The 21,148-nt window shown below is 44.7% G+C and overlaps 1 protein-coding gene across 1 annotated transcript in view; it reads left to right on the top strand.

Moving 5' to 3' along the window:
- Positions 1-13,596: 13,596 nt before the first annotated feature.
- Positions 13,597-21,148, top strand: part of WSCD1 (WSC domain containing 1) — a 19,730-nt gene continuing 12,178 nt past the window's right edge. The window contains 4 exon segments of the mRNA XM_031059763.1: positions 13,597-13,982; positions 20,372-20,842; positions 20,845-21,144; positions 21,147-21,148. The exon segment at positions 21,147-21,148 is cut by the window's right edge and continues 76 nt beyond it. Of these exon segments, the coding sequence (XP_030915623.1) occupies positions 20,620-20,842; positions 20,845-21,144; positions 21,147-21,148 (525 nt within the window). The 5' untranslated portion in view covers positions 13,597-13,982; positions 20,372-20,619.

The raw sequence follows: 21,148 nt of genomic DNA, 5'->3' as shown, positions 1-21,148 counted from the left end.
ATCAAAGGAAAACTAAATAGCTGCAGAAAAACTGGAACCATGAAAAATGCACTATGTGACAGAAAAGGCACAGAAGACCACTTCCAAAAATCATGTTGGTAAAAAACAACCCAAACCCTCAGCAGGGAGGGCTGAAAAGAAGTATCATTTGTTTGCAAAGGGAGAATTTTATACCTATCTGAAGGTACTGAATTGGGATTAAGGACAAATAACAGAGGCTACAATCAAAGTTATTTCCCATGGATAATTTGCCCTCAGTGTTCAGAAGACTATGTCAATACTCCCTACAATTAAAAATCCCTGGCTTACTCTTGTGCTTGCTTTAATCAAAACCCTTTATTTTTTGGAGCAGGAGCACCAGTAGACTCACAAGAGTGACAAAGACTTGCCTGAACTGCCTTTTGTGCAAACAGGTGCCAGAGAGAGTTCTTACAACTATTGACCCAGAAATGGACTTGCACAGGTTGGGGTCCAGCTCAGCGTGTGTTTGGTGCTGAGCATGAGCTGACAGCCCTGCTGCCAGGGCTGCTGCTTCCATCCAGCAGCTCCAAACCTCAGGGAGTGAGTGGAAAGGCAAGGGAGGGGGACAGCTGGGGCTGCATAAATTATCAGTCACAGTGGATGATGTATCGACATGTAAAAAGCAGGAAGAGCAGCCTGGGTCGCTGTTTGCAGCCAATGTGTTAGGTGAGCTAATTAAAAAGACAAGAAGGAAGTTACACTCAGTGGAAAGTGAGGTAGTTGATGTGTGAGAAAGGGAAAAAACACCCTGCTGCCCATGGCAGACCTGCCAGGTGTCCCTCCATGGCCAGGCTGTGCTCAGTGCAGGGACCATGCAGGGCCAACAGGCAGAAGTGGTTTTTAGGAGGATAAAAACACTGCAAAGGAGAGAGAAAAGGCAAAGAAACACTCCTGAGCCTTGAAACACAAAACCAACAGCAATTTGGGTCTGTTCCTAGAGTTGACATCCCATTTTTCTTCTACTTTATTCATCACCATGCAACTCTAGAGATTAGAACAACCAGTGTGCTCGCCAATACTCTGGTGAATCCACAAAAATGTAGGTCTTCAGGGTTTGTTAAATTATTTTTTTCTGTTGCTGGTGTGGTTGGAATTCAGCCTTTAAGGATGTTCTTGCCAGCTGGGATATCCCGGGGGACATGTTTCTTCCTCTGTTTTGCTGGCAACCATGAGGAAAAAATCATAATGAATGACCTCTTTTCTCTTTTCCTTCTGCACCAGCTGGCTCCGATACCCTTTCCCAACCTGCACTTGCATCTTCTACCAAACAGAATCTCATTTCCCAGAGACTTCTTCAGGCTCCTCAAGATAATGAAAAAAACAGTATAATGGAAATACTTGGCATGGCCTTTCCTCTTTTAAACCAACTTGCTTTTTTATTTAAAAAGCTATTGGAATAAGTAATTTCCCTCTATTCTGTTAATCCCTGCACATCAAGACACATCCTAAACTGGCCGTACTGAAAACCATTAGATAACCTTCAGAGGGCAGAAACAGAGCTCTCTGCAATTGCTCTACTAAATAGTTTGCCAGAAGGAAAACACTGAATGGGCCTTCAGAAGTGTGCAGAAAGAAAAAAGCAAGAGAATAAGATTTTTTCCTGTACCTATTTCCTCTTGATTCTTTATTTCCACAGAAGGTGAGCAGAGTGGATGTGCCTGGGGAGCGGGGCCAGCTCAGAGCCTGCAGTGCTGGGGCTGAGCTGCAGCCTGGGCACCAGGCAGGATGGGAACATCCCAAAAAGGCAGCTCTCCATCTCCAGCCCAGCCCAGAGGGTGGCCCTGCAAAATCTGGTACGTGACTAACATTTTCCCTCCTTTAGTATTTTCTTTTTCACATTAAGTTTTCTCCAGTTCCAGTTGTTCTGGTCTGAGCCCAGTTTGCTCTGTGGGCATGACAGGTTGCTTAGCAGCTGACTTTAAAGTTCGATTATTGTATTAATATTGATGTTATCATTGCATGAATCATGCCTCCTGTAGGAGGAATAATTTAAGTTTCTTTAAAATATTGATTTTGGAGAGATACCAAAGTGGAGGCACATGGGACTGAATCCTGCTGGCACAGGAGCTCGAGGATGAGCATCACCAACTCTGCTGGGTGGGATGGAGACTGGGAAAAGCAGATGGAAATTCTGAGATAGTTTGGATTTTAAGGGGTCTGCCCTCCACTGGGGGCAAAAACTCAGGACAACATAAAAATGTTTCTGCATTCAAAGGAGCTGATGTTCTCATGTGTATGGGAATAACTTCTTCTTGGATCCGGGGAAATATCCAAGGCCATAAATGTGAGGGCTAGAAATCATATCTGGATTCTCTAGAATATGATCAGAAGTCAAAAGAAGTCATGAATACAGAGTTCTGTCAAGAATGTCTGTATTATCTCAATATTTTCCAAATAAAATACAAAAAATGGGTTATATAAATAACATTCTGTGAAAATGTCTTTAATGGCTGTGTTTTGACACATCTTTAAGACCATAAATTTCACTCTTTTTAATGTTTTTGGTAAAACTTGTAATGAGAAAAGACAATTCTGAAGTCCTGACATTAATAAGTCTATTGTAAAAAGGTCACCTTTGCCTAAGAATATTTTATTATCAGTGAGCAGGATAGCTGTGAATGTGTAATGACTTTTATCTGATGATTGCCTTGTATTCTTTCTAAGGAAAGACAGCTTCAGATGTTGATAATTTACGTATAAGCGTTGAAGTGTTTGGCAGCAGAAAAACAAACTGGTTCAGAGAAATTAATTATAAAGCAGCCACAGAAGAGACATGAAAATTAACTTCTGGTCTTTCCGTGTTTCTAAGAGGTTTCAAAAATCACTACAGGACTGCCTGTCCCTGGGACACCACTGCACGGGGTGAGGCAAACACACACACTGGAGACTCACTTTGAGTATAAAGCACTGGAAAGGATATTTCTCATTTTCATTTGTTTTTTCACTTCGGTGTAGAACCTCCACCACTTGCATTTAGCAGAACATAATGGATTGGGAGGTACACAGAGAGGAGATATAGATACAGGTGGAATAGGTTTAGGTATAGATATAGGTATAGATTAGATAGAGATGATAGAGATAGAGATAGAGATAGAGATAGAGATAGAGATAGAGATAGAGATAGAGATAGAGATAGAGATAGAGATAGAGATAGAGATAGAGATAGAGATAGAGATAGAGATAGAGATAGAGATAGAGATAGAGATAGAGATAGAGATAGAGATAGAGATAGAGATAGAGATAGAGATAGAGACAGAGATAGAGACAGAGATAGAGGCAGAGATAGGCAAATAGGAGTGTTAGTGGCAACAGGAACTCAGATCAGCAACTAAGATTAACAGCCACATGCAAAGCCAGAGCTGTGTGAAGGTCCCTGTCCCCAGGAGCTGCTGACAGGAGAGACAAAAGAGAATAATGCAGGCAGGATCAAACTGAACATGTGGGACCAGTGAACTCCCAGACTCCCTGCAGGAGCTGCCAGCCTGGCATGGGTTTGCTGTGGGGTACAGAACCTGTTCTGCAGCCACTGACACAACTCTGCAGCTCAGAAATGTCCCTCCTGCCTGCCATGACCACGAGCACACCTCAGACTCTGTTCTTATGTCAGATTAGGTTTCCCCAGGAGAACTGGGTGTTCATAAATAGCTGTGCAGAGCTTGTTTGTTATTTTGAGTCATTGCATTCCACTTAATTACTCCCAATCCACCACCCATGAAGGCTTTTCAACAAAAGCTGCCTCTGTTAAGAAAGCATTTTTATATACTAATGATCTTATCTCAGGAATGTTTTTCAAAGAGCATTTAAACATCATGCTCCATTTGCCAGGGGACATAGTGAAAAATAGGGGTATTTTTATAATTGTAATTTCAAGAAAAAAGTATTTTCTGAAAGTGCTATCTGGGACAAAGTCTTTGTCTTACTATGAAGTCCAATTATCTGGGGATCATATAACTGCAAAACTTCATCAGTACAAGAACACTGTGCCAACTCATCAGTATTTCAGAGGAAATACGATGGATATTCACAGAGGATGGTTTTTTGCTGCAAAGTGATGGCTGCTGACTCCTGGAACCCATTTTCAAGGTGCTGCAGGGGAGCAGCATGCCTCCTCTCACAAGAGCACAGAGTTCATTTCATGTGCCAGAGCATCAGAGAACAAACAGGAGCAGTTCTGAGGGATACGTGGGAGACTGGGAAAAGAGATGGAGAAGAACCAGAGGAGCAGGACAGGCAGCAATTGAGATTTGTCAAGAACCCTTTTGTCAAGAAGCTGGAGAGACCTGAATTGCAAATGACACTTAGCCAAACAGGAGAAGAGAGGACAAAAGCAATCCAGAATGTAGTGAAAGCATGAGGATATGCAACTGCGGCTCTCCAGGAATCCCATGAGCTGAAGCTGGATTCTAGAGGTGCTCCCAAGCATGTCCTGTGCCATTTGCACCAATTACAGGGCTGCTGTCCAGCCTGCCCTCCTAACATGAAACAGGAGGAGCCCTAATCTCTCTGTATCAGGAAATGGGTATTTAACCTAATTTTTTCAAACCCTAATTGCATCCTTATTCTTCCTAATACTGAGCTAATAAATGAGGCATTCCAGATTCCACCCTGGCATTTCAGCACACCATAAAAAAATACACAACATATTAAGCAACCATTAGCTGTGTCGAGCATTCTCAGCCAGGGCAGCTCCAACAGAAGAAATCCAGTTCCAGTGACGGCAGCCCCAGAGCAGAGCCCACCATGAGGGAAACCGTGGGCACTGCGGACTTGTGTGGGACTATGCTCGTGTCTCCTTTAAAGCATGCACACTGACAGATGAAAATATTCACAGTTGCCACAAATCTTGCTTCATTTTTCATCCTGTCATGAATGAAATGCCTTCTTAATGTCCTTTACATCAAAGAAATGATTTCTTTATCTGGTATCATCCAACCTGTTTTCCATTTCCAATCTCCATTCCCTTAGAAAGCTGAACACTAATTGGTATTCAGTGAATGAATTGTCATTACTTTTATTAATTATATCACATTGTTCAACTCTCAAGATAAGGGAGTTACTGTTCTCAATACCAAACAATGATGCTGCTCCTGTCAGGAGAGAGGGGTGAGAGATAAAAATTCCAGAAGTAATACTCCACTAGTGAGAAGGGACTTTTGTCAGCTCACCTGAGCCCCAAACCCTGCTTGAAGCTCTGGCTGCAGAAAAACAGCCTCCCCCTCTGGGAGCAGCCAGCTCCCCAGGCTCCCCTGTCTGAGTCCTCCTGCTGGGTGGGCACACACATTTTCACTTTTCACACTTTTCACTTTTCACACTTTTCACTTTTCACTGCTCCCCAGCACATGCAGGACTGCAACCCAGGGTGCAACCCAGGAGTCACCACTGAGGTTTAAAAATCCACCTGTGGAGTTCACAAAGCTCAAGTTAATCTGTAAGTTGGTGTCTGATTCAGAGAAACAAGAAGAGGCTGCTCCAGCTCCTACACAGACAGAATTTATTCCACCCCATCTCAGAAGAGATGTAGTGTTCCTTTTGTCTTGTTTTTAATTTTTATAAGAGGAAAAGACTTGAAAAAGAATATGTCTGCACAGCCTAATTCCCAACTGACATTTTAGTTTTGAGTCCAGAGATGAACAGGATGCAGTGGTGTGAATTGTTACAATAACATTAAAAATGCAGCAGAACTCATTATCCTAAATTTAATCTCTCCCTCTGAAATTCTGTCAGACTCATTATGTTGGTTCCCTTTTTGACATGGTTTGAGCACCTCCAGGGAGCAGCTGTACAATACCAATAATAATGATTAAATTGCTGTCTAAAAGCTTCACTGGACATCAAAAATAAGTAGATTAAATTCACACTTACAGACACTTTTAAAAGAACATTATCAGTGTACCAAGATGGTGGAGCTTATGATAAGCCCTTATGGAGCCCAAATGTCCTATAAACCTCATGGACAACAGGACTCCGAGGGGAGCAGGTCACAGCCCTGAGGGAGGCTGTGTTCATCCAAACATATCACAAGCTCCAGCTTTGGAAATGTATTGCTTCCTGCCCTGGTAGGGCTCCTGCCCTGTGCTTTGCTCACTGTCCCCCATGGCCAGCCCCAAATCCTGCTCTGCAGCAGTAATGCAAGTGTGTGCTTACCTTTTGGAGGGGAGAGTTTTAAATAGAGCTGTATAGAGATGAATATCATCAACCAGATATGTAATTAATTCCAGCAACTCATTAACTGTAGGAGTAAAGTCACTGGAGCTTCACTAGTTTATGAGACCTCCGGATGGGTGTTCATTTACTTACTAAAGAATGCAGATCGTGCCAGGGTTTTATTAGTGGTGTATTCATTAATGTAGAGACTCTGTCCATCAGAGCTGCAAAGAACCAGAACAGCTTTTTAGCTGAAATTCCATGTCAGCTCTCAGGAGTTCCGTGGGACACAAACAATATATAAATTTTGTGCTAATTTCTCCTTAAATTATCAATATCCCCACTGAGAGCAGTAAAACTGACCTTCAGCTGCCCTGATAAGTCATGGTTAAAGGAGTGGAGATCCTGAGTGGTGCCAGGTATGTGTGCTCCGTCCTTTGAAGAGTGCTGGCCATGTCCCAGCATGCATCCCTAAATAAACCAAAACTGAACTGAAAAGTCGCTTTGAATTATTATTAACAAGCACTGCACTATTTTAATTGGCCCCTTGGTGAATACTGGCCTAAGCACGGGGACAATAAATTGCCTTACTGTGTGAAATTTTTGTTTTGAATCCAACAGTAAAAAAAGTCCCCCAAACTCAGAAAAAACACTGATGAGCACATAAGCACATGGAGACAGCTGAGAGCACCAGGTCTGGTAAGAGTACTCTGTTCAGACAGCTCTGGAGCTACCACAGTGATGGACAGGCAAACTCCAGTGGCCTCGGCATCAAACCAGCAGTGGTGGTTGAGAGTTGCAACTCAAGACTAAAACAGCCCAGTTTTTGTGTACCAGGAATGCTTGGAAACTGTATTACTTAGTCTTCTACAATGGCTGTTTCTTTTCTGGAGGATGAGGAAAAGCATCTTGTAGAGCCCCACTGATGTGTTGCACCTCATGCTGGACCTGGGTTTTCCAGCATTACTCAGAAGTCAAAACAGGACCAAAAAAAAGAGCCAAGTCTTCCTACAGAAAGCAAGAACTGAGCCAAATCAGCCTCCAAGCAAGCTCCACCAGGGCTGCTACCACCCTCCATTCATCAGAAACAATGAGTGCAGACATTGAAATTCCACACTGATTTGATAAATGGAGTGCTGCTTTTTTAGTATGTCACATTTAGGCGAGAGAACAGATTCTGGCTGTAAAAAAAGTACCCTTGGAACCTGCTTTTATAGTTCTTACTTGAAATATTTCTCAACAATCCTCTCATCACATGCATTTAAACAACTGCGGCCTCAGGGGTGTAATAACCGATAGCAAATCCACTGATTTTTCCAGGGCAGAAATGCAAGTCCTACATGCAGGTCACAATTTAATGAGTTCACAGACAACAAACCAGAGGGGAATCAATGCTAATTACGACAGGGAATCCCAGTGTCTCCATTGCATCTGTAGTGTCACTCACCTGCAACCACCAACTGCTCACATATTGATTTTAAGGTTAGCATCAGGCACAACACCTTGATATGAAGCGCGTCCCTCTGCCCTCAGATTTCCACTGACAGGGATCAAACAGACAGTAATTGGTAGGGGGGAAACATCCCATACTCCCCAGGCACAACTGGAACAAAGGAAATCCCAGATTCATGAATATTTAGCAAGTTTCCACACTGCTATGCATGACAGATGTATCTTGGTTTTAAAAGAATGTCAAAACCATTCACTGCAGTTCCCTTGTGAGATTAGAGTGGCCCCTTTTCTGGGAGCAGTTGGTTTTGTGGCTTCGTCCTGCATCTTCCTGCAGATTGGTTTAGGGCTGGAACTCTATTAACTGGAACTTTTTCAGGGAGGAAAATGGCACCCATACAGACATTTTTATTTTCAATTTTCATTTCAATTACACTTATATTTGGGCTTTGAGGTTGTTTACAGCTGAAATATATCTGCCAGGAGTTCAAGTATTTCCTAGTCATCACTCACATTAGTTCTTCGAAAGGATAATCAAGACAAAAGGAATCACACACAACCAAAAGTGTCACCTGAGGAGGATGTGTGAGCAGCAGGTTAGGCCAGAGGACAAGCCCTGCTGGCATCCTGAGCAGCCTGGCTGCTGGGGCTGGCACAAAGCACTGCCCTGGGCTACAGCCAGAGACAGAGCTGCAGACACCTGAGCTTGGTGTGCCCAGCTGGCCACCCCCTCACTGGGCCAGAGCAGCCACAGCCACCTCCCTGTGGCTTTACCCATCCCTCGGGAACACAGGGCTGGAGTGGCCAGGGGAGCTGTGCAAGGGGCAGAGGGGTACATAAAATGATCTACTGGTGAATTTAATGCCTGGTGATAAAACACTTTATCCATTCCCAAGGATAAAGTGCTTAAACAGATGCTGTTAGTGGTTGTATTTCAAAAGTCAATGGGGCTAAATAAATCTAAAATTTACTTCTACTAAAAGTGTTATGAGGCCAAGGTCTTTTTATTCTTTAGGTGTTCAATTAAGCAAAAATCCAGAGATCTGCGGGAGAATTTAAGACTGCCATGAACAGGAAAGCTTTTTAGTTAAGCTTTCATCTCTTCATGTGAAGAACTAAATTGATGATTTTTAAATAATTTACATCCCAGAAGTAGTGTTAAAAAAATGTCCCAAATGGAACTAAAAGCATCGTAAATATAATTTCCTGTCAGATTATATGAAATACTCTGATAAATGAACAGCTCTTAAAAGGACACTAACAGCGGACTTGGAAGGTCTGACTCCAGCTTTCCTAAAATGCCAGCTCTGAGCAGCTGCCGTTTGACTTCAGCTCTGCGTGCCCTGAGCAAGCCATGAGATACAGAAGTATGAGTGTGCACTTTCTCCTTTCTCTGATTTATTACATCAATGCTTATGTTTTGAAGACCCTTATGCAACTAAGCAAAAAAGGGAAACTAGTCATCAACCCAGAACTTGGGGAAGGGGAGAGAGACATGACTGTTTATCTGCTCAATAAGGATCCTTTTGAATGCATCACCAGCTGCCAACAAACGCAAATGTCTTTTATTTTCCTTTCAGTGAGTGCATGTGGGAGGGGAGGAGAGCGAGGAGGGAGTCTGTGTTAGCTCTGCTGTTACACTGCTGAATTAAGACAGCCACCTACCCATCATCTACTTCCAAATCCCTCTTGATTTTCAGACACATCTGACATTTCACAGTCTTCTGTTGCCCATCCTGTTTAAATATTAATGTATCCAAAGGTTCAGATGACTGCAGCCATCCAGAACAGAGAATCAGAAATTAAAAGCAAACAGGCAGAACAAAGCCCAGTAACGAGTGCGTGGTTCTGAACTTGCTGGGAAGGCTGAGATGAGCATACAGTCAGCTTGAGCTGTGAGTCATCCTTTCTTGTTATTAATGCAGTATTTATCAGCACTCACTCCTTTCCTCATGATTTCTGCCAGCTCTGTTTTCACACCACGTTCATCACCACAGCTTTCCTGTTTCTGTGCCCAGCAGGCCCAGCTCTTGTTCTCAGGCTCTGTCCGTGTCCCATACTCCCATTGTGTCAGCAGCCTTTTTCTCTGGGTGTTGTACTTCTTTTGCAATTGTTTGTGTTTCTATGTGATGGGGCAGCAGTGGTGAAATAAGAAGTGACAGCCTGCACTGAGTGTTGTTATGATGCCATCATTTCCATTCTCAAGCAGATGGAGCCAGCACAAACTGAGTGCAGCTCTTTGGACACACTAAATGGCTTCAGCACCATGGCTGACCTGACCTCTGAGCCCAAGATGTGGCACTGACTTTCAGAGCACAAGGGATGATCTCACTTGTCCTACTACTGCACAGGACATTGGTCAGAGGTTGGGATACCACTGGACAGGGCTTGTGCATCTCTGCTCAGGAGCCCTCTCAGCACAGTGCTGACACTGGAGCTGCTGCTACCTGCACATCCTGGCAACTTGCATTGTCCTGTGCACAAGGAATGATTGTGGGCTCTTCCTCCAGCCTCCAGATCACCAGCACTGAATCTGCATGAAAAATGTGACCTATCCCCATCCCCACATGGACAGGGACATTAAGGCCTGAGGAGCACATAACATGTCCAACGGGGACATCCAGCAAACCGTCACAAGAGCTGAGAACAGACACCAAACACTTCTATGACACCAGTCCCACCTTCCATACTGACATGTCAGCCATGGAAAGAGAGAAAGATAGAACAATTAGAAGAGGAAAACCATACTCAGGAAAGAGAAGATGCCAAATGCAGATGTTATGGGAAGTGCTCAACGTTTCCTTCCATTCAGTCTGAAAGTCAGCAATTCTAACGGCTGAACCCTAAGGAGAGGAGGATGAAAGGGCTTCGGTCCTGGGCATGTGACGCTGCTCCCCTTTGTGGTACCAGATGCGGGGAAAGAGGAGAGAAGAAAAGCAAATCTGGAGCTGAAAGGCTCTTTTTTCCCCCTTTTTTAAAGAAAGAATAAAATTAAAACGATCCTGAAAGAACAACTCTTCCTTTCAAAGACATTAGTTTGGGAAGCTGGCTGTAAAAGGGTACATTTTTGAAATGTGGCTGCAGTTACCAAGCAACCTGCTCTGCTGGCAGCAGCGCGTCCGAATTCGGGGGAGGCAGAGCCCATGGCTCTGCCCTCCCAGGACAGCGAGTGCAAGCCTGAACAGCTGGCACACCATGGTGTGTGGAGCCAGGACCCTCCACCCAGAGTGGCCTGCAGAGCTAGCTGGGCCTTTGGAAGAAGTGAAGATGGCAAAACAATAGAGACATTGCACTGGCAGAGGATGGAGGAACAAGGAGAACAGGAAAATCTGAAATCAGCCCAGTAGCTGCGGCAGAAGAGCTCTGGGTTTATGTGGGTGCAACTATAAGCATAATTTGATGTATATTACTAAAACAAAGGCAAACAGCAAACAAAATTCTCAATTAACATTCACTGTTCTCATATGCATTGGGCACACTGCAGTGCTTTGCAGGATTTTCTATAGCCCAGGGATATAGCAGTGGAAAGAAGAAAACAGATGCCCTGGGACCCAACCTTTCCAGGCTGAAAAACCCCCAACTCTGCCTGGGTCCAGAGCTTCAGCAGAGCTTTCATTCCATTAACTCCACACAAGGCTATCATTACACTTTTCTAATCATGAGCTGTTTTGTTACATCCATTACTGTTCTAAATGGGAATTAGGCACAACATGCACTTAATTTAGGTTATGAGTTGAGGTGGAAAAAAATCTAAGCATATATCCAAGACAAAGAACTGAGATGTTTTATTTCCCTCCATTTGGTGAAGAGAACTGGCCCCAAACTTCACAACCTCACACTGTCCCAACAGTGTCCGGGCAGCTTCTGTCCCCAAAATGTCCTGAGCTGCCTGATGCTGAGGGCTGGGTTCAAACATCTTGGCTAAAAGCATTAACAGAAAGACTGTGGTTAAATATTGTTCGAGACACCTGATGATGCTAATAGTAAAGATGGGAGCACCTCTTTCTACCCTTTTGAGCCACCCTCCACCACCACCTGAGCCAGCAGCAGCAGATGAGCCTCTGTGCTGCAGTGTCACTTGCACAGAGCACACGGCACTGCCACTGTAGCATCTGCCTTTACTCCAACAGCCAAAGCAAACTCTGAGAGATATCCTGGAGTGTAAGATCCCTCACTGATCTGCACAATCTTCAATAAATGTTCTGCGCCTGGCATATTTATAGGGTGCTCTGAGATCATGCAAAGATTTGTCAATAATCGTATTAGACTTCACGGTTTTCCCCATGTTACACCTAACATGGCACGTGTGTATATATATTGTGAAAAGAGAGCGGTGTCACTAAACAGCTGGTTTGCTCAGTTCTTTCAGAAAATAGCTGAAAATTGTAGGTAGGCATTACATGGAATGCCAAATCCCTGAGTATTTAGGATTATTAGATGAAAAGGACAAAAAGACCCTTTGCTACATTACATTTCTTCATGAAACCATACAGTCTTTCAGATATTTTTTTCTTGAAACAGCACTGGCAAAACCTGTCACTTTCCTGAACTGATCCTTACTGCTACAATTGAGACTATTTTCTGAAGTGACTGAAAGTTTGAGTCATTTAGCACAAAAACTGCTCCCACAACAGGATTCTAAAAGTAATGCCACTCATTCCAAATTTCTTTGCTGTATTTTGTGCAACAACCATGCAGAACCATCAAGCAGAGAAAGAAAGTGCCCAGGACTTTACTGAGACACAGACTGCCTCCAGCTGCCACTTCTCCCATCAGTGACTCATTTCACAACATGACCATAATGCACACAGGCTTTTTTCCCTATGTTTTGCCCCTTTTCTCTTAGTATTATTAGGTATCATTTTTCCATGTCTGCACCCTGGTCAGAACACCCTTTGGATTTACCAGCCTGGTCATCCCGCCAGCCGTCCCTCCTGCAGCAAAGGTCCCGAGAGCCCGTACCTGCCCACGCACCTCCATACACCCCTGCTGCCCACGCACGTGCTGTGGGGCACGTCAGGAGTTTGGTACATTTTCAGCATAGTTTTTCTCACTGAGAATGCTGACTGCATTTTCTGCCACTGCTTCACCTGGGCACAGTCTTGCAATTCTATTGATTTAGGCCCCAACCCAGCACATTTAAAAATGTCATTACATTTAACATTTGATTAATTTAATTTCAGTAAAACTAAATTAATTTCACAATTTTTCAGCCTTAAAGCTGTACACCCACATGAAGGTTGGATGGATTGCAATCTAACAGACGCATACCTTCTTGGGGTTGAGAATAGACCTCCACCCATCAGCATTTTAAAATTTGAGTGTTACACTGCTAAGCCTCAGAGTTTTCCATTAATCAAAATTCACCAAATCACTCTAGGACTGCAGCCCTCTCAGTCCATCAGGTCCCAGAGAACACTGGTTATGAGCAAAAGCACTTCAGTTGTTCATGTTGAGCTGAACAACCAGGTTCCTCTTCTCCAATGTCATGTGGAGATGGGAAAGCCAAGCGTCATTTAAATAGTGTCAGCATCCCATTGTGGTGTTCAGACCCCACTCATGGGGTGCACTGCATGAAGACAGGCACACCCCTGCATCACTCAAGTCCATGGGACTGGTCAGAGCATGAAGCAATGTGCGGCATACTGAGAGGAAATAGGATCAGTCCCCACGTGGCATTCCAATTCCCTTTTTCCTCCCACATCCAAGAAACCCCGAGTGCTGTTTTCTCACAGCCAGGCAGGTGTTGGGTCTGATGTTTCTGATCCACACTCTCTGGCACAGAGAAGAACCAAAGGTTGGTCTCATAACCACATTCTGTTTTGGCTCCAAGAGATGGATCTCCACAGGTTTCATTAAATATGTGTAGACCATAGGGTATTTCAAAACCCTAGGCAGAGGTGCAGCCAGCACCCATTCAAATGCAGATGCTTTAAGAATAATTATCAGTTGCTCAATCTCCATGTGAAGCAGCAGCAGGAGGGAGCTGGAACGTGCGGGGAAGGTGGCAGTGCAGGCAATCCTGAGGACACTAGCAACTGCCTTTCAGCTCTCACATTTATAAATAATTTATTTCCAGCCACCTGTGCCCAGAATAACAATTTTCTGCCCGAAATCTCCAAGCTGGTGCTGGGAGGCGGGCAGGGGCTCGCTTTCCCGGGACCCTCTCGACTGTTGGGAAGGGGTCCGGGTCTCCAGAGGGGCAGCTCCGAAGGGAGGTGCCCCTAGTGGGAAGAGGCACGAGAAACAAACACGGAGCATCCGTTCAGCTGATCGCATTAGGGCTTCTCGCTGCTGCTGCTGCCACTCAGCTCTCTGCCGATGCAGCCATCCGTGCGTTTGGACAAACACCCAGGCAGAGGGAATGGGTAGGTCTGGAAACGTCGGCAGCTGCAGAAGGCTGCAGAGCTCTGCTGTGAAGCAGCCTTAGAGGAGAGGCTGCTTCCCCGGGCAGGGGAGCGTTATGAAACAAGAGCGCACTGGCTGTGCCTGAGGATTTTGGCAGCGCAGCGCGGACGCCGCTTCCATCCTGCCTGTTGGCGCAGGAGGCCACGGAGCGGCTAGCGGGCGCGGAGCGGGGCTGGGCGAGCTCTCGGCAGGGCAGCGGGAGGGAGCGGAGCGCCGCAGACCCGGGCACGGCACCGAGCGCGGCGCGCAGGATTACGGCGCTGGAAGCGGGAGGCAGCAGGAGGATTAGCAGGGAAGGGCAGAGGGAGCAGGATTTATCAGATATGCATTACGGCCTTTTGTAATATTTCACTGGATTGTACAGGACCTTGCCTGGCTACAACAGGGGCTCCTCAGCCACAAAAGAAAGGTGAGGTTTTTCCTCTTTTTCTTACACCGTTCAGTATCTGCCTCTGCGAGCCGTGTGCCAGCTGGCCTGGGCACGAGCAGTAACAGGACAACTTTTTCGAGGCTGAGGTATCAGCATTCATTGCAGCCTCAATGACTATTTGTTTTACTAAATCCACAGCATCTAAGTAAAGGGGCTGAGCAGCATTATTTACAAAGGCTGCAGGTTGCTCTCGAGATGCCCTTCCCCAGGCATCCATGGAACATTTTACTTGAAAAGTCAGCAATGGATGCTGCCAGTGTGTGTGTGTGGCAGCCTAGTGAGGCAGGCTGGAATGCTCAGCTTCTCCCATCAGTTTCTGGAGCATCACTGTGCTGAATAAGTAGACTCTATCAATGTTTAGTAGGTGAATGTTGCAGGAATTCAGATATTGAAGAGTTTATGAAAGACACTTCTAAAACACCTATGATTAAGTTACAGAGCTGTGTGTTATTTTAATTCAAGTAGATTTCCTTGCACAAAGGGAAAGATCTCATCTGTAGATCCTGTGGGCTAAGGCAAACATAAATATATACATAAATATATGGTGCATTTGTTACAACATTCTTGTGCAAAACTTCAGCCACAGACCACACAGGAGCTTTTGGAAACTGCAGATAGAGAATCATTTCCTGGGTGGTTGATCTCTTAATACCTAAGAACATACATCATACATGAATGTTTTATTGCTAATTAAATACTTTCAAGATACAGCAACAGTTTGCTGAAAGCTTTCAGTTTATCAGAGAATGGTGACAGCAGACTGTATGTTACCTCTGGAGCACACACCACTCTGTTTACAGAATGCACACACATGGATGTGGATGCATATGTGCACCTGAAATGTGGGTATGCATGTGTCTGCATGCATCTCTTCCATACCAGCATGGAATTAGTCTTGCTGGTTACTGCATTATGACTTGAGCTAGGTAAAAAGTGTGGGATTAATGGAGAAATACCGTGGTGTGATCTCTGCTCAAGCTGTCCCTTAGCACTTTCCAAGTCAGCACTCTCACAATAAGCTGTGCTGGACCATCTGCCTCCCACAGGCTCCTCTGCATCCCTCACCTCAGGCTCACTAACAACATTATTGTCTGGATTTATACCTACGTATGCTAAAAAATTGGCCTTAAAAAGCCAAATATCTGGTGAAAGAGCCACTGGGACAGGATTTGCACAAGTTAGTGCCAACTTCTCCAGCCTCAGGCTGCAGCTCTACTCTGTGACATTGCCTTTCCTTTCCAAAGCTGAATTATCTGTCTCTGTAAAATGGTATCATATATCTTTTAAATTTGTGTTACTTTCAACTTGATTTGACCAGTGTTAATGGACTATAGAGTTTTTCTCCATCTTCCTGCTAACTCCACATAAAGATTTTTTTTCTTATTTATCACAGTTCAGTGTTATTTAAAGGTTTTTAACACAACCTCAATATCAAAGATAACTTTGAAATCTGATTACATCTTATATCAAGCCCATGTGTAGGAAGCAATGGTAAACTCACTGGAGAGCCCTCTCAAGCTGCAAGACTTGTCACCACAGCATGTGGAGAAATTTGGGTGCTTCTGCCTAATTTCCAGCTTGTTGGCAGACCTCCCTTGTTGGGAGATGTGTGGGGTCAGCACAGACACATCCTCTAGCAAGGGAAACTTTGTAAGTTGTAAGAAGTGGTTGAAGTTTCTCAGAATGATTGGAATAAAGGAAACTGCAAATAGTTGACAGGGTCCCAACATCAAATCTGTGGTTTCTTAAGCGTTTTACTTTCTATGTGTATTCACACAATTTGATATTTGTCTTGACTTTCCAAAACACTGAGAAAATGGCAGTGTGTATCCAAGGAAAAGGCTGCAAGACAGAATCCTTCAGCTGAGGCCTGACTGCACTTGTCCTCAAAGAAAGCTGACAAAAGAAAGGAGAGACATTGAAGAGGGATGGATTTTTCTAAAAATAGTAATCATGAGTCCAATTCCCTTCAGTTTACAACAGGAAACATCATCTTCCTTCCTTGCCAACAACTCTGAATTTGCAAAATCCTGCTGGTCTTTAGACAAGGACCAACTCTTGATGACCTGCAGCTGTCAATGCAGCGCTGACCTAATCTTCTGCACTGAGCACACATCAAGGGACAGTCCTCAGTTAAGCAACCCTTCACCTGCAAATCTGGGGCTGTTTTTCAATGTCTTCAGCCTTTACAAGCATTCATGGCATCACTGAAAATATTCAGTCTTCCCTTAAAAATTCTGTAAATGCTCCTTCAGCTAGAAGAGTAGAATTGCCAAGAACTTTATCATGTTTCTTTTATTTCTCTCCACAAATACATTAATGCAGCTGCCTAGTGTGATATCCTCTGTCACATTTTGCGAGTTCATTTTGGAAGCAAGGTACTGATCTGCTTTTCCTTATAGCAACTTTTTTTGGTAGCAAGAGATCCTTTCCCTGCTGAAGTCCCGGCACCCTGTAGATCTGTGCTTCCACTCACCATGTCCAAAGTGGATAATTTCCAGTGCTAATTATTGCCCTTTTTTCAGTGCAGTGTTAACCCTTTCATTGCCCTCCTCACCTAGAGGTCTTCTCTGCCATTTAACAGTTCTGACGGCCCATCAATTATCCATCATTGTCCTTTCAATTATAATTTTATGATTTTACTAACAACTTTCAATTCTTATGGTCCTAAGCCCCTTTGGCTGTGAGAACTGATAAACAGGGATAGAAGACTTGTTTTCTTTCATTTAGCTTAATTCATTCTAGGTGAAACATGCATGAAAAAGACAACTGCTGCATTTTCTATTACAGATACTAGTTATTTCCTCCTTAGTCTTTCCTTTTAAATATAATCATCAGAAGTGATGCACTTCAGCTCTTTTAGGCATACTTTGATGATATTACAATGTGCAGTTTATGGAAAAATCAAATGACAGTTTTTATTTCAGCAGCACTTTGCTATTTCCCCACTAAAAAGCAACATTTAATTTTTGAGTTGCACATTTGCAGCAGTGGTTGTGGGCGGAGAGTCTGCTTATTTATTTGGTTGGGTTTTACTAGAATGTACTGTCATGGCAACTGCTCTAAGGGTGAGTGCATCTGGACGTAATTCGTACACATCATGTTGAATGCAGCAAAATTGCATCGTACCATTTAAACTTTTTCAACCACTGGGCAAGGGCAAAGTTACCCCTTGAGACTCTGAAACAGCTTCTCCTTACTAAACAAACAAATACATAAACAAACTTGGCAGGGCACTAGGAGCAATGACAAACATTTCTTGATGTTTGGATGCAGAGCCTGCTGCACAATTAATTTAGGTCCAATACCTTGGGTGTTTTCCCCAGTTCTGCTGATGCACAGCAAGCTTTCCATCCTGTTCATGTGGAAGCAGAACATTGTGCCCTGCCCAGGTGATGTTTGGGCAGGCATTGGCCAGACTAGTCCTCCTTGGCTCCAGGAGGCATTGCCACGTGCTGCCCAGGCAAGTGCCAGATCCTCTCATCCTGGCATTGATGTGGCCTCCAGCTGTTCCATTTTACATCACTGCAAGCATGGAGAAACGCTATCAAAATCCACTGACCATCCACACAAGTGGCGTTAAAAGGGACTAAATTGGGCCAGTGATGCAGTTTCAAGCATAACGTGCCTGACCTTTGCTACGTGGTCTTGATAGCCCTTCTCCAGCCAAGTTGTGGGCACTGCTTGATGAGCCAGAAAGCTCCAGCTATCCCAGCACAGCGTCTCCAAGACCAGCAACAAGGACTCATCTGAGAACTTGGGCCTGAAGCATCTCTCTTGGTGAATAAACCAAAAGAGCTGTGAAACCCTGAATTACAGATGGGCAGAAATGACTGCAAATCTGATATATATATCCAGTATTATCTTTCTGCTGGCAGGGGGAAATCTTTAACCTTTTGAGCTGGTGTGTGAGTGCAGCCATTGCCACCTCCCCGCTGAGGTTCTCAGCAGCTCCCCTGGGCAGGGCTGCCTCGGGCAGCATGCAGAGCTCAGCCCAGCCCTGTGGGCACCCGTCCTGCTGGCCCTGCCCCAGCTCGAGGTTCTGCACAGAGCACGGGCATCCCCAGCCCGAATCTCAGCTGGCTGATACCTGCACACTGCTTGCTTTCAGATCACACAGCCTCCACTGGGAACAGCTCAAGTTTACAGTAGCCCCGTGGCAAGAACAACTAGTGAATCAAATCCCACCTATGCTCATAGACAGTATTTCTTCAGATGAATTAGTGCAGTAACATCCTGCAGGATCTAATTATGGCTAATTTTCCATTCATTTGTCTCGGTACATCTGACCCTTTTACTGCAGTTCTTGAGCACTCACAACATTGATCAGAGATTTAACTCTAGGGGTCAGCTCTTTAGCTGGTGTAAATCAATGCATTTTCTTTGGCTTTGGAGCTGATCCGAAGGGAGGTTTGTAACTTCTGCTGTAGAGAGAGCAGTCAGAATTCACTAAAGATGCTACAGCTTGGCAGTTCTTTGCACCTGCTTGTGCTCACCAGCCCTTGGAGAAAGAGTAGCAATCAGCACATTGAATACTTCTGGATATTACTCAGTCCTCTACAGTTAAAATCAGCATACATGTACTTCAAAAAATACCAGTAATAAGAGTACCTAAATCAGGTCTTCAAGATCACCTGAACTGTAAAATTAGAGACAGAGACTCCTGGCTTGTGACAGCCTCATTTAGGAATTGAGGCTAAAAGTCACAAAAAGGAATTCAGGCTCAACTGACAAAAGATTTAACTGAGTCTTAATTTATTTTTGTCATAGAAGTTTTGGATCTTTGGTTTGGTTGCTATGTAAGACAGAAAGAATTCGCACAACCAAATGAAAAAGGGAATGGGTGGAGACTAATTTGGTAACATTTATTTAATAAAGCAGCATAAGTCAGCATCCACAAAACTTTCAATCAACAACTGAAACAAGAAACAGTGAGCGGATGTTCGTTGCTAGGACTGTGGATTTCAGGAGTGTGCCCCAACTGCAAGCTAAGCAAAAGTCATAATATTTTCTTTTCTGGAAAACACTGCATCTTTTCTCAACACTTTCCTGGCTCCACAGAAAAAGGATAGACTGGGAAAACAGGAATTTATGGGGATATGCCAGCTTTTATTTGCCACGGGAGGTTAAAGGTTCCCTAGAGTACAAAGGAGCTTTTCTTGCCCCGACAATCCCATCGTGGTACACATCAGCACAACTAAAGCTGCAAAGCTCAGCAACAGTCAAGAGAGATCTGCTGAACTTGAGCTGAAATTTTTTCAAACATTCACTAGTTTTTCTTCACACACATTCCCACATCAACAGTTGGCAATATGAATTCACTAAAAAAAAACATATAGCAGGATCTCTGGTTTCTGTTAAAGCAACACACACAGAACCTCCAAATATCCTTCCAACATAAAGCCCAACTTCTTTGTGCTGCACAGAGATTAATAATTACTATCTTATCTATTGTGAGTTGATGCAATTTTTTTTTCCTCCCACACACCCACACTTCTGTTTCCTTTTGATCTTCATTTGTAGCTGAGCTACTGTTTAGCTGAAAGGAAGGAATTTGGTAATACCTCCCTAAAAAGATGCCTGTTCATCCAGTGACAAAGGATGGAGATGTTGGCTATTGATAAAAGAAAATAAAGAACTTATTTTCCAAACATTCCAAGAGAAATAACCTCATCATTAAGGTATTTCTTGTGCATTCCAAGTTAAAAGAAAGAAAAGAAAAAAGTCTGAAGATCTGAAACTCGCTTGAGCTCAATCAATCGTTCTCATTTGACTATAGTTCTTAACGTGCATAATTATAAACAACAGATGGAGAAATGCTCAGATAAAGCCAAAAGGGGTGGGTGGGGGAAAATCACCCTGATGGTGGATGTTTTCAATTTGGATGTGAACCAGCCTTACACCCCCTTGGTGTTTCAGGTTTCAGCTCGGCAGGGCACGATGACGGCCCCAGCCCGGGAGCCCACGGAGCCACTGGGGCAGCCAGCAGCCTGAGGCTGGCAGCAGTGCCACACCAGGCTGGTCTCTGCTGCAGACAGCTGGGAGGAGCTTTTCATCGGGAGAAGGCACCCAAGTGATGGGCTGAACTTATGGGAGGAATGAGTGTCTGGCCAGGCGAAGATTTGGAGGCCTGTTGGGAAGCGTGAAGGGCCAGTTTCAGTAAGGGCATGGCCAAAGCTTTCTTCAGGCTACAGAAGTTTCTCCGTCGGATCCAGTTTCTGCTCTTCTTCCTCACAGCAGCTTACCTGATGGCTGGCAGCCTCTTGCTACTGCAGCGGACCCGCTTGGTTCTCCAGCAAGGTTCCCGTGGGACCCCCAGTAACCAGGCCCTGCCGGTGCCCGAGGAGATGAGCAGGGTTGGGATGACAGAGCCCAGGGGCCTGCAGAACCCCAGAAGTTTCTCCGTCGGATCCAGTTTCTGCTCTTCTTCCTCACAGCAGCTTACCTGATGGCTGGCAGCCTCTTGCTACTGCAGCGGACCCGCTTGGTTCTCCAGCAAGGTTCCCGTGGGACCCCCAGTAACCAGGCCCTGCCGGTGCCCGAGGAGATGAGCAGGGTTGGGATGACAGAGCCCAGGGGCCTGCAGAACCCCCGGCTGCTGGTGGGCATGGATGCGCTGCAGGAGCCGGCCCTGGGCCAGCAGCACAGCCCGCACTGGCTCATGTCCCGCAACTCGGAGCTCAGGCAGCTGAGAAG

Source organism: Geospiza fortis, unplaced genomic scaffold (genome assembly GCF_000277835.1).
Source record: "Geospiza fortis unplaced genomic scaffold, GeoFor_1.0 scaffold538, whole genome shotgun sequence".
Classification (NCBI taxonomy): Eukaryota; Metazoa; Chordata; class Aves; order Passeriformes; family Thraupidae; genus Geospiza; species Geospiza fortis.
The sequence above is the reverse complement of the archived record's forward strand: the minus strand, read 5'-3'. Positions and strand labels throughout refer to the sequence as shown.